The sequence below is a fragment of the Podarcis cretensis genome, assembly GCF_951804945.1.
Source record: "Podarcis cretensis genome assembly, chromosome: 8".
NCBI lineage: Eukaryota > Metazoa > Chordata > Lepidosauria > Squamata > Lacertidae > Podarcis > Podarcis cretensis.
Window position 1 is genome coordinate 91,037,781 of NC_137177.1, and position 13,732 is coordinate 91,051,512.

Below are 13,732 nucleotides of genomic sequence, written 5' to 3' on the forward strand. Positions count from 1 at the left end.
CGCTTGCCAGGCTGCATGTTTCTTTATTTGTTTCTCAATGTCTATAAGGTTAGTTGGTGCATTGATAGTGCTTGGGGAAGTAAGTGGGGTAAAAAACTTAAACTGCCATCTTTATCAGGCCTCCCCTCCTGTCTCCTCATCTTTCTGCACCCATAAAGAACTACAGCTCCCATTATTCTTGGGGGGAAGTCGTAACTGCTTAAAGTGTTGAAATATTGCTTTAAAGGTACAGTGCAGATGAGGCCTCAGTAAACTGAGGATACCTACCTGAACCTTGCTAAGTCTCTCAAGTTCCACTGCCAAATCTTGAATGCTTGTCCTCACCACAGGGTTGTGCATCTAGAAAAAAAGAGTAGCAGTAAGAGTAACACTTAGCATTGCTATAGCATTATTTTCAAGTATTCAAAGCATCCCCAAATAATATTCTCAGCAACTGATGGAAGAAACATGAGAGAGACAAGGCTTTTGATTCCCATACATTCCCTCTCACCTCTGCTCTGAAGTTTGCATAGTCTACCCGGTCAATCCTGCTGTCTCGGAAAGTCTCCAGGTCCTTCTTCCCTTCTGCATTTAACAGGACGATGTTTTCAAAGCGGATATTGAAATTGTCCAAGCGCTTCTGAAACTCTGCAGTGTACTGGAGCAAAAGGTGGGAAGGTGGCATAAGTGAGCACCATGACTTAAATCCAAAAGAGAAAAAGTAATACCACCGTCAGAAGAAGAACTTTTGGGAGCAGTTGGAGGAAAATAGAATAACTACATCATGTCTCTGCAATTATTAAGTTGGAACATTCATGGATTTAATTCCCCGGAGAAGAGGAAGAAAGTCTTTCATTTATTAAAAAAGGAACAATTGGACTTAATTTGTTTACAGGAAACACATGTGATTAGGCTACATAGGAAAGTACTGATCAATAAAAGATTGGGCCAAGAGTTTATTTCATCGGACAAGGTCAAAAAGAGAGGAGTTGTTATTTATGCTAAAGAGAGCCTATCACCGAAATTTGTTTTTAAAGATGAACAAGGAAGAATTGTGGCAATCGAAATTCAATCACAAGGAGAAAAATTTTTGATTGTAGGAGTTTATGCACCAAATGAGGGGAAATCTGAATTCTTTAAGAAATTGCATGAGACACTGTTGGACTATATGGATTACAACATTATTATGATGGGAGATATGAATGGAGTGGTATCTACAAATATGGATAAGTCGCAGAGACAGTTTGTAACTAAAGGCAGACTGCCAAAAACCTTTTCTGAATTGACTTACAATATGGACTTAATTGACATCTGGAGAACTAAGAACCCCCTTGGAAGAGAGGGTACATTCTTCTCTGAAGCCAAAATGACATGGACAAGAATTGACCAAATATGGATAACTAGAGAACTGGCACCTAAGATACAAAAAGTGGAAATTTGCCCAAAAACTTGCTCCGACCATAATGCAGTGAAGATGGAGATGAAACTAACACCAATCGGTTCCTTCAGATGGAGGATGAATGACACCTTATTTAGAGATCAAGAGGTTACCAAGAAGGCCCAAAAAATCTTGAGAGACTATTTTGAGGTTAATTTGAATACCACGGTTGAAAAAAGAGTAATCTGGGATGCAAGCGAAGCGGTCATGAGAGGGTTTCTGATTCAACAGAATGCAATAAAAAAGAGAACTCAAAATGAGAAAAAAGATAAAATCTTGGAAAAAATAAAAGAAGGAGAGAAGAAATTAAGAGCGAAACCAAAGTCGCAAGAGATTCTGAGAGAAATAAAGTTATATCAAGTACAATATATGAAAATGATAAACCAGGAAGTAGAATGGAAAATTAAGCAGATGAGACAAAAGACATTTGAATCGGCTAATAAATGCGGGAAACTGCTAGCTTGGCAGATGAAAAAAAGACAGAAATTAAACACTATCACAAACCTAGACGTGGAAGGAAAGAACATACAGAACCCGTTGGAGATTAGAAGGTGCTTCCAGAGATACTTTAAACAACTATATACACAAGGGCCACAGAAAGAGACTGATATAGACCAATTTCTAAGAACAAATGGATTACAAAAAATCTCTCAAGAAAATAAGACAATGTTGAACCACAAAATTACAGAACAGGAGGTAGAAGGTGCCATTCAGAATATGCAGTTGGGTAAATCTCCAGGGCCGGATGGACTAACCTCCAAATACTATAGGGCCTTGAAAGACTGGTTAATTCAGCCACTAAAGGAGGTTTGTAATGAGATTTTGGAGGGGGGAAAGGCGCCAGAGTCGTGGAAGGAAGCTTACATTACACTTATACCGAAAACTGAGTCTGAAAAGACACAACTTAAGAACTACCGCCCCATATCCCTGCTCAATGTGGATTATAAAATTTTTGCTGATATTTTGGCTAATAGATTAAAAAAGGTATTAGTCGAAGAGATACATAAGGACCAAGCTGGCTTTCTCCCAGGTAGACACTTGTCCGACAATACGAGGAATATAATTAACATCTTGGAGATGTTGCAAGTGAATATTAATACCAAAGCAGTTCTAATTTTTATAGATGCGGAAAAAGCCTTTGACAATATTTCTTGGAGTTTTATGAAGAAAAATCTTCAGGGAATGGGGGTGGGTCAAGGGTTTGAAAATGGTATAAGTGCAATTTACTCAGAACAAAAGGCTAAGTTAATAGTCAATAATGTGATGACAGAGGAATTTAAGATAGAGAAAGGGACACGACAAGGCTGCCCAATTTCCCCATTGCTTTTTATTTCGGTCCTGGAGGTTTTGCTGAACATGATTAGGAGGGACCGTTTGATTAAAGGTATTCAGGTCGGAGCCAAACAATACAAATTGAAAGCTTTCGCAGATGACCTAGTTTTGACGTTACAGGAGCCAGAATCTAGTACGAAAAGAGTATTAGAATTGATTCAAGAATTTGGTCATGTGGCAGGATTTAAGCTGAACAAGTCAAAAACTAAAGTGCTTGAGAAAAATTTTACACCGATTGAGAAAGAGAGGTTTCAGAAGGAGACAGGTTTAACATTGGCTAAGAAAGTAAAATATCTAGGGGTTAATATGACTGCTAAGAACTTAAACCTATTTAAAGATAATTATGAGAAATGTTGGGCAGAAGTGAAAAAAAGACTTAGAAATATGGTCAAATTTGAAGCTTTCCTTGTTGGGTCGAATTGCAGCTATAAAGATGAATGTATTGCCAAAAATGTTATTTCTGTTTCAATCACTGCAAATTTTGGACAAGATGGACTGTTTCAAGAGGTGGCAGAGAGATATTTCTAGATTTGTCTGGCAGGGCAAGAAGCCCAGAATAAAATTTAAAATATTAACTGATGTAAAGGAAAGAGGCGGATTTGCCCTGCCAGACCTTAAACTTTACTATGAATCAGCAGCATTCTGCTGGTTGAAAGACTGGCTGCTTCTTGAGAACACAGACACTTTGGACTTAGAAGGTTTCAATAATGCTTTTGGGTGGCATGCATATTTGTGGTACGACAAGGTTAAAGCACATAAAGCATTTAAAAACCATATTGTCAGGAAAGCATTGTTTAATGTCTGGATAAGATATAAAGGCTTATTGGAAAATAAACCCCCAAGGTGGTTGTCATCAATGGAAGCAAAGGCTTTGAAAAGACTCAATATGGAGGCCAAATGGCCGAAATATTGGGAAATATTGGAACAAGGAGGAGACAAATTGAAATTGCAGAGTTTTGAGGAATTAAAAGATAAAGTGCGAGACTGGCTTCATTATTATCAAATAAGAGAGGCCTACAATTTGGATAAAAAAATTGGCTTCCAGGTGGAAAAATCAAAATTGGAAACAGAACTGTTAGACCCCAAAACTAAGATACTTTCAAGAATCTATAACCTGCTGTTAAAATGGAATATTCAGGATGAAACGGTTAAATCAGCTATGATTAAATGGGCACAAGATATTGGTCATAATATTATGTTTGCTGACTGGGAACAGTTGTGGACCACCGGTATGAAATTCACAGCATGCAATGCCTTAAGAGAGAATATTATGAAAATGATCTGCAGGTGGTACATGACACCAGTCAAGCTTGCAAAAATATATCATTTGCCCGAGAACAAATGTTGGAAATGTAAAGAGAATGAAGGTACATTCTTTCACCTTTGGTGGACGTGCCCAAAGATTAAGGCTTTCTGGGAGATGATTTATAATGAAATGAAAAAGGTATTTAAGTATACCTTCTTGAAGAAACCAGAGGCCTTTCTCCTGGGCATGGTCAGCCAATTGGTGCCAAAAAAGGATAGAACTTTCTTTATGTATGCAACAACGGCAGCAAGAATGCTCATTGCAAAGTATTGGAAGACACAAGATCTACCCACCCTGGAAGAGTGGCAGATGAAGGTGATGGACTATATGGAATTAGCGGAAATGACTGGCAGAATCCGAGACCTGGGAGAAGAGTTGGTGGAAGAAGATTGGAAGAAATTTAAAGACTACCTGCAGAAACACTGTAAAATTAATGAATGTTAAAATGATGCTGGATTGAAAATAAGTGGCATTAGCAACAAAGTTAAAAAGAGTATGCAAAACAGAATTGATAATGGGTGAAAACATAGAGTTATAATATGTTAAGATATAGGGTCAAGATAAATGAAAGAGGGTAAGGATTTGCTGATTTGATTATATTAAAGGGAATACAAAAAGGGGGAGGTGTGAGGAGGTCAAAGAAACAAGCTAATGAGTTTAAAGTTATAAAAAATGGATTTGTTTTAACTTTCTTTTTTCTATTTTTCTTGTTTTCTGTATTTTGTATTTTTGTCTGAGAGTTTTTGTTTTGTTTTGTTTTACTATGTATTTTTGTATTTATGACTTTGTAAAATCTTAATAAATATTCTTAAAAAAAAAAAAAATCCAAAAGAGAATCCAAAATCCCAAAGAGCAGAATCAAGGTAGGCTCCACTGCAACCCATGACTGCTTGCTTGAGTCTCCTGCCACCTCTCCACAGCTTCCTGTAGCCCAAGGAGCAAAACTCTCCCTTCAAGGGCCAGGTGAGGGCAGAAAGCAGCAGAGAGGACTATCCTAGGCTAGAAGTTCTCAAACTCTACCCCACCGTGGACCACTTGAAAATTGCTGAGGGTCTTGGCGGACCGCTCAATTTTTTTTTTTTTTCTGCCTGTTGCGGAAATTCTAACATGCTGTGCTTTCATTTTTCTTACTTCTTTTCTTTCCCATATATTGCATTTTTTTGTACAGAACAATTGCAGCTTACTTGTGCGATTTTGACCTTAGATGGTTGTAGGCGGTGGTTGAAATTGCACAAATTAAAGCATGGACGGTGGAGAGTTTCCCTGGTATAGAAAGAGCTTTGAAGCTCTCTGCCTTGCTTAGGGGGCCTATGATGCTCTCACAGGAACTCAAAGGCCCCCACAAGATCTTGTGAGAGTATCCCAAAGCCCGATACGCAAGGGGGCAAGAACCTGCTTGGTGCACAGCTCCGGAAAGATAAGGATAGTCACATGGGGGTGGTTCCAAGAGGGTGGCTTGAGTATACAGTTTTTGCATAGATGCCCCATCCCTGGAACATAACCCTTATGTAAGATGAGTTTGTACTGTATTATTGCTGGCCAGCTCCAGCCTCCCACCCCTCCGTTCCATATGCTCTCCTACAATTTTCTTTTCTTAATCCAAAATTGCTTAGATCAGGCTTCCTCAGCCTTGGCCCTCCAGATGTTTTTGGCCTACAAATCCCATGATCCCTACCTTGCAGGACCAGTGGTCAGGGATGATGGGAATTGTACTCAAAACATCTGGAGGACTGAGGCTGAGGAAGCCTGACTTAGATAATCTAAAGGTTTGAGTGGGGAAAGTCTAGGCAGGTAGAGGCGCCTTACTCCTCTCCCTCCAGTCATTTTCCAGCTCAGAAGTACCCTCCCAAGCTGCTATTTTTACCCATGAGGAGAAAAATGCAGGAACCCCAAGGACTGCATCTTGCTAACTTCTACTCAGAGTAGACCCGTTGATATTAATGGACCATAGCTAGCCATGTACAGTATATTACTTTCAGTGGGTCTACTCTGAGTGTAACTAGCACTGGATGCAACCAATGTTTATCCAACTGAGAAAGCATCTTGGACTAAAAGGGAATAGGTTAAGCAGCCTCTCCTTATTCTGCTTAGACTTGCGCCTTGCTGAGCTTGCTTTGAGTATTAGGGCTTGGTTGTTTTTTAAATGGAGGAAATAATCACAGGACACTTCATAACATCTAATTTGAGTCCAAGTCGCATGGGAGTAGTTTCAGTGAACCCTGAATTACGTTCAGAGATTATGCAAAGATTAAACCAAAATTTGGTTTTGTGGTCAAAATTAATAAACTATGCAAAGAAGAAGTGGCTTATCTGAGGGAGCGGGGGCAGTCCCAAAGTTCATTTTTGGTCAAACAAAACAAAGTGCTTGTTTACTGATTACATTTAAACATTGTATTTGATTTTTTTTATGCCTGTGGTAACAAACAACAAAATACAATGCATGATAAATTAGAAGAATCAGAATACCTTAACAATAAAACCCTATAAAAATAAGATAAGATTTTTAATTTAATTGCAAAAATGGCACTCAGTAATTGTACAGAAGAAACATGGGGGCAGCCCTGTTTTTTCCTATACAATTCCTCCTGAGTGATGGAACACAATCAACTGCTCCCAGGGGCACTTGCTGTATTTATGTGCTACGTATATGGCAGCAAGAATCCCTGTGTGCTGGCGCTCCAGGCTGTGGGTGGCTGGATTAACTACTTTTAAAAGTTTAAAAGGGGGGAAAGCATTTTATACAAATGGAGGCAGCGATGTAGCCCTCATAAGTACCTTTGATAAATAACTGCAACTGTGTGTTTCCGCATGCATCTCAAATGGATTTTCCTTTCAAATTCTGAGTGGAAATGAGATGGACTTACTCTTGTGGCACACAGACGCCTGGTATTCAACCGAGGAGAATGGCCAGGGGTTCAAGAGGAACAGACACCAAAGGAAATTGCGTCACTCTGCCTAATGGTAGGGCCAGCCCTACTTAGTAGGCATATGCTTCCTGTACCTTGCCCAAGTTCACATCCTGGCTGCACTTTCTGAACCAGCTGAAATGCCTGAATGATCTTCAGTGGCAGCCTCATGAGGAGCTGCAACCTCATAGAATCATAGAATGATAGAGTTGGAAGAGACCACAAGGGCCTTCGAGTCCAACCCCCTGCCAAGCAGGAAACACCATCAGAGCACTCCTGACATATGGTTGTCAAGCCTCTGCTTAAAGACCTCCAAAGAAGGAGACTCCACCACACTCCTTGGCAGCAAATTCCACTGTTGAACAGCTCTTACTGTCAAGAAGTTCTTCCTAATGTTTAGGTGGAATCTTCTTTCTTGTAGTTTGGAACCATGGCTCTGTGTCCGCTTCTCTGGAGCAGCAGAAGACAACCTTTCTCCCTCCTCTATGTGACATCCTTTTATATATTTGAACATGGCTATCATATCACGCCTTAACCTCCTCTTCTCCAGGGTAAACATGCCCAGCTCCCTTAGCCGTTCTTCATAAGGCATCGTTTCCAGGCCTTTGACCATTTTGGTTGCCCTCCTCTGGACACGTTCCAGTTTGTCCATGTCCTTCTTGAACTGTGGTGGCCAGAACTGGACACAGTACTCCAGGTGAGGTCTGACCAGAGCAGAATACAGTGGCACTATTACTTCCCTTGATCTAGATGCTATACTCCTATTGATGCAGCCCAGAATTGCATTGGCTTTTTTAGCTGCCGCGTCACACTGTTGGCTCATGTCAAGTTTGTGGTCAACCAAGACTCCTAGATCCTTTTCACATGTACTGCTCTCAAGCCACGTGTCACCCATCTTGTATTTGTGCCTCTCATTTTTTTTTTGCCCAAGTGCAATACTTTACATTTCTCCCTGTTAAAATTCATCTTGTTTGTTTTGGCCCAGTTCTCTAATCTGTCAAGGTCGTTTTGAAGTGTGATCCTGTCCTCTGGGGTGTTAGCCACCCCTCCCAGTTTGGTGTCATCTGCAAATTTGATCAGGATGCCCTTGAGTCCATCATCCAAGTCGTTGATAAAGATGTTGAATAAGACCGGGCCCAAGACAGAACCCTGTGGCACCCCACTAGTCACTCTTCTCCAGGATGAAGAGGAACCATTGATGAGCACCCTTTGGGTTCGGTCAGTCAGCCAGTTACAAATCCACTGAGTGGTAGCATAGTCAAGACCGCATTTTACCAGCTTCTTTACAAGAATATCATGGGGCACCTTGTCAAATGCCTTGCTGACTGAGATGTAAACAGAGGCATGACTCATCATGGCCAGATCTGACACCTCTGCTGTTCTATGGGATGAGTGCATGGGAAGTTTCCTGTTTGCTTGTTTAACGCCAAACAACAAAAATCCATATTTTCCCAAATACTGCAATTATGCAGCTTGAAACAAACACATGTCAACTGGGTGGATCTGCACAATTTACCTTAGTGACATAATTTGAGGGCAGAGTGCAACTAAGGTTTTTTTATGGCTCCATCTTACAGACATTTCAAACGGGAGACATTCCTGAGTACTGGGGCCACCCACTATTTCACTCACTTGGCTTCTAGTGGTGTCTGGATTTGTTGTGCAGCAGCAGCGAGGAAGGAGAAAGAAAAGAAAAAAAGGCGGGATGAGCCAACAGGCATGTGGATAGCAGTAGTGCTATGAGAGGAGCCAAAAGGGTGCTTGTAGCAGCTGTCAGCAATGAGAGCTGCTACAGTCACCTGAAGATTTGTGATGACATGGAGGCTCTGTGACTGAGTGGGAGAAGAAGAGATGTAAGTTCAGCAGAGGAACCATCTTACCTTGGAAACTTGGAGATATTTGTCAAGGGTGTAATTGTCCTCCAGCTGCAGAACTTCCCAGAGACCAGCCCCATTCTTACATTGCCTGAAATAAGGAGTGGAAACAGGTTGACCTGGCCTCCCTCCTTCCCTCCCCTTTCAGCATCCCACAATATTGCTGGCTTGCTTGATAGTTCCATCCCACTCAATGTGTGCTCTTAGCTGTTGCTCACATCACTTTTCAAAAACACGGGTACCATTCTCCAAATCACTTCACATCTGGAGATGTGGCAATCTTATTTACAGGGAACCACTCAGCAACGCACAAACATTCCAAGAAGGAAAGCAGAAAATGCTTAAATAAACAAACAAATCCTGCCTGCTAAACCACAAAATAGAAGGTGGATTAGTATTGCTCAAAGGAGCCTTAATTTTAGCTCCTTATGATCAACAACGCTCTTGGCCTTGCTCTAGAGTCATCTCGGTAGGAAGCAAGGACAGAGCCCCAAATATCCTGTGTACTCAAATGCCCCCTGAGTAGCCTGACAGCAGGTACGCTCACTGATAAGCAGATGTGATCTTGAGGCTCTTCTTCAGGCCAAGGTGCTCAGTGATATTCATGGAAGGAGGCAAGTTGCCAGGCATGTCGATGAACTGGAGATTGGAAAGAGGAGCAAAACATCATTTAGAGCCAATTAACGCTAACAGACCAGGGCAGGGATGAGCCTTATAAATCCATTTTCCAGCTAGTTCTAGAGGCCCACAACAGTGTGGCCACCTGCTTCTTCCAGCCCTGCAAGAACACCAATTTGGAGAAGACCATGCCTTGTTGAGCTCCTGCTGCCCACTGGCCTGGCCCACTCCTGCCAAAGGACTTGGACGGCGCTTCTGGCCTTTGGGACAGGAGCCATATGTAGCCACAACTCCTTCCACAGCAGAACCTAATCTGAATCTTCTCTGTTGCCAGCCCACAAAGTTTCCCACAAACTCCTGAGAGAGTCATCCTCGTGCACCAACTGCGTGTAACTGATGAGGTGAGATCTGGTCCACAAAATCTTTTGCCAAATATCTCTATCTACGAGTGAGGCCTTGTCAGCATATAATATCTGTGCTCAGAGAGCAGCAATGGTCGCCAATTTGCTACTGGACAACATGCAAGGTGTTACTGTTAGAAAGCCCTTAACAGCTTGGGGCCAATTTACCTGTGAGATCACCTCACCCCATATATGCCCACTTGGCCGCTTGCATGTGTGGAACTGGAACTGCCACAGGTCCCACATAATACCCGTTCTACATATGCAAGAATTTGATCTTGATTCTGTGCCCAGGGCAGCTGTCTACCAGCTCCATTGGGTATGCCGGCTGAGACCTTTCCTGGCTGACATCTTGCCTGCCTGCACATTGTCTCACCAGAGTGGTGCATGCTCTGGTTATCTCCCACTTGGACTACGGCAATGCGCTCTACGTGGAGCTACCTTTGAAGGTGACTTTTTTGAACTAAACCTCAGGCCAGGGGACCAAATGCAGCCCTCCTGGACATTTGAACTCTGCTCAGCCACTCCTACTCTCCCCAACCCTTTCCGGTTCTGCTTCACATGCTCCTTTCCTGCCTTGGCTGAAAGGTGTCCTGGAAGTGATCATGCCTCTTCCTTGCCTGGGTGGAGGAGAGAGAGGGGTGTGTGTAGAAACGAGTCTACTGGGCAAAGGCAGCATGCCCATTTGTTGCTCTGCCCGCTTTTGCCTCTGGCACTGCCCGTCACTGGACGTGGGCTGCCAAAGCTTGCCCAGAAGGGAATACAGCTCTTGGACTCAAGAAGGTTTCCTACGCCTGTGTAAATGACAGTGTCTCTCCAACCACTGGGCTCTTTGCTGTTTTGAGCCATTACTGTAACATTTTTCCAAGTACAGTACAAAGGATTTACTGAGCAGGGTTGCCTGGCAGAGTTTTGGCCATGCTGACAGTAATCGGATATCTCTGCTCCACTTTGTGAGTTCTAAGTACAAAAGAAATCCTTGGCCTGCTTGTTTCCCTCCACCCTCTTCCTGCAGTTGGCTGAAAGGCAGTGGCAGGCACTTCCATTCTAGGTGCAGATCAAGTGTTAATTGTGATTTGATGAGATTTAATTAATTCATTGGCATGGTCTCCTTGTGCCCGTTGTGCCGGAGGGCGAAAGAATGAAGAGGGCCAAGAGATAGCTTAATTGGATCATTCTACACAGCATGGCAGGCACCTTCTCCTGGGTGACACACAGAGAAAGCCAGAGGGAGAAGGAGAGGAAAGGCCAATCTCGGCTGCACAGGACTTTGTGCTCAGCAAAGGCCGGAATCCTGAGCTAAGCGTGGATAGGGTGGCAAGTTTTTGTGAATGGGGTTCCCAGCCTCACTAATGCAGAAGGAGGGCCATTTTCAGGGAGCAACTGGCTACAACAGTGCAGGTTAAGCATTAACAGGCAATTGTGGGTTGGGCAACAACGGGTATTTGCCAGGGGAACTAGTTTCTTGCCTGCCCTCCTGGTCCAGCCCCCCAGAAGCTTCTGCAGCTTTGTTACATCAGTGGGAAAACACCCCTCTCTGTGCTTCATCCAGACAATCCAGAAACAACACCAGAGTTTAAAGACACATTCCAGTCCAGCAAGTAATGCACAGTGGGAGCAGTAAATGGTGTGGCCTGGGGAGACTTCCAAGGGCCAGGAAAATAGGCCCACAGACCTGAGGTTCCAAACTTCTGCAGCGAAAGAAGCAGAATGAGAACTGGGTCGATTGGGCACAGAAGCTAAAATCTCTGTGGAAGTTCTTTTGCAACACTCCCCCCCCCCCCCCCCCCCGGAATTAATGGAAGTGGTGCAAGAGCACATTGGTGTCTTTACTACTGAGAATCATCAGGCAGGGGAGATCGACCTCGTTAGATTTTTATTCTTTGACATTAACAAGTCTTGATCTGCAAGCCTCAGGGGAGGGCATTGCTGCAACAGGGGAGCGAGTTCAACCCAACTGCCAAGGCCACTTCCCTGATCAAAAACAAGCAGGTAGAATGTTCCAGATTCAACGCCTGGCATCTCCAAGGGCTGAGCCACTTCCAAGGCTTATCCACACCTGCCTCTTGCCACACTCTTTCCAGGCCACAGCAATTTATTTATTTATTTACGCAACAAAAACCCACTCATTAGCATTAATCAAAGCAAACATCAATTTGGGTTTTCTGTGGATTGCTGTTTGCTCTGGTTGAAATTCAAAGAACAGCTTTCATGGGGAAAGGACAACCTTTAAAGCACTGAGTGTGTCTGGAAAGAGCAGAGGAAAGGTAAGTGTGGATAAGCCCCAGTGAGTGCAGACAGTGGGGAAGAGGTGGACCAATGGGCTGACTCAGGTTTTAGAAGCTTCCTATATTCCGTACACAGCAATAAAAGAACAATGGGAGCACGACATAGGCTATGAAATTAACCCCACCAAATCAACTAGAATAATAATAATTTATTATTTATAGCCTGCCCATCTGACTGGGTTTCCCCAGCCACTCTGGGCGGCTCCCAACAAAATATTAAACAAAATAACACTTCAAACATTAAAAAATTCCCTAAACAGGGCTGCCTTCAAATGTCTTTTAAAAGTAAGATAGTTGTTTCCTTGACATCTGATGGGAGGCCGTTCCACAGGGTGGGTGCCACTACCAAGAAGGCCCTCTGCCTGGTTCGCTGTAACCTCACTTCTCGCAGTGAGGGAACTGCCAGAAGGCCCTCGGCGCTGGACCTCAGTGTCTGGGCTGAATGATGGGGGTGGAGACGCTCCTTCAGATATACTGGACCGAGGCCGTTTAGGGCTTAAAGGTCAGCACCAACACTTTGAATTGTGCTCGGAAACGTACTGGGAGCCAATGCAGATCTCTCAGGACTGGTGTTATATGGTCTCGGCGGCTGCTCCCAGTCACCAGTCTGGCTGCCACATTCTGGATTAGTTGTAGTTTCCGGGTCACCTTCAAAGCTAGCCCCACGTAGAGCACATAGCAATAGTCCAAGTGGGAGATAACTAGAGCATGCACCACTCTGGAAAGACAGTCTGCAGGGAGCGAGGGTCTCAGACTGTGTACCAGATGGAGCTGGTAGACAGCTGCCCTGGATACAGAATTGACCTGTGCCTCCATGGACAGCTGTGAGTCCAGAATGACTCCCAGGCTGCGCACCTGGTCCTTCAGGGGCACAGTTACCCCATTCAGGACCAAGGAGTCTTCCACACCAGCCCGCCCCCTGTCCCCCCAAAGCAGTACTTCTGTCTTGTCAGGATTCAACCTCAATCTGTTAGCCACCATCCCTCCTCCAACCGCCTCCAGGCACTCACACAGGACCTTCACTGGTTCTGATTTGAAAGAGAGGTAAAGCTGGGTATCATCTGCATACTGATGAATACCCAGCCCAAACCCCCTGATGATCTCTCCCAGCGGCTGCATGTAGATGTTAAAAACATGGGGGAGAGGACGGAACCCTGAGGCACCCCACAAGTGAGAGCCCAGGGGTCTGAGCACCCATCCCCCAACACCACTTTCTGAACACGGCCCAGGAGGAAGGAGCGGAACCACTGAATAACAGTGGCATCTTTTCCCTGCAACTTTTGGGCAGACTGTCTGCTTTTCCATGCACACAAACTCACCTTGTAGATCTCCTGATTGGCCCAGTGCTTGCACACCAAGGTCTGGACATTTCCCCCAAGCAGGAAGGTGCCAAAGACCAAGAGAATCAGTAGCCAGGAGAAGAGGAAGCTGAAGACGACACCGCTGTAACAGAAAAGACAGGGAGACATTCCTGCAGGTCTCAACACTCCCCCTCCTATTAAGAACAGTTCTCCACATCTCTGAATCAGGTTGCAATTTTTTAAAAAAGTAAAAATCACATGAACGTCCACCAGCATTTAAGTGCAAATT

At 43.8% G+C, this 13,732-nt stretch overlaps 1 protein-coding gene across 1 annotated transcript in view; it reads right to left on the reverse strand.

The window, feature by feature from the left end:
* Positions 1 to 13,732, reverse strand: part of PROM2 (prominin 2) — a 52,948-nt gene that overhangs the window by 18,527 nt on the left and 20,689 nt on the right. Inside the window, exons 12-16 of the mRNA XM_079987454.1 lie at positions 13,462 to 13,585; positions 9,383 to 9,474; positions 8,842 to 8,926; positions 491 to 637; positions 268 to 339 (exon numbers count right to left, since the gene is read on the reverse strand). Coding sequence (XP_079843580.1) covers positions 268 to 339; positions 491 to 637; positions 8,842 to 8,926; positions 9,383 to 9,474; positions 13,462 to 13,585 — 520 coding nt within the window. The remainder of the gene's footprint in view (positions 1 to 267; positions 340 to 490; positions 638 to 8,841; positions 8,927 to 9,382; positions 9,475 to 13,461; positions 13,586 to 13,732) is intronic.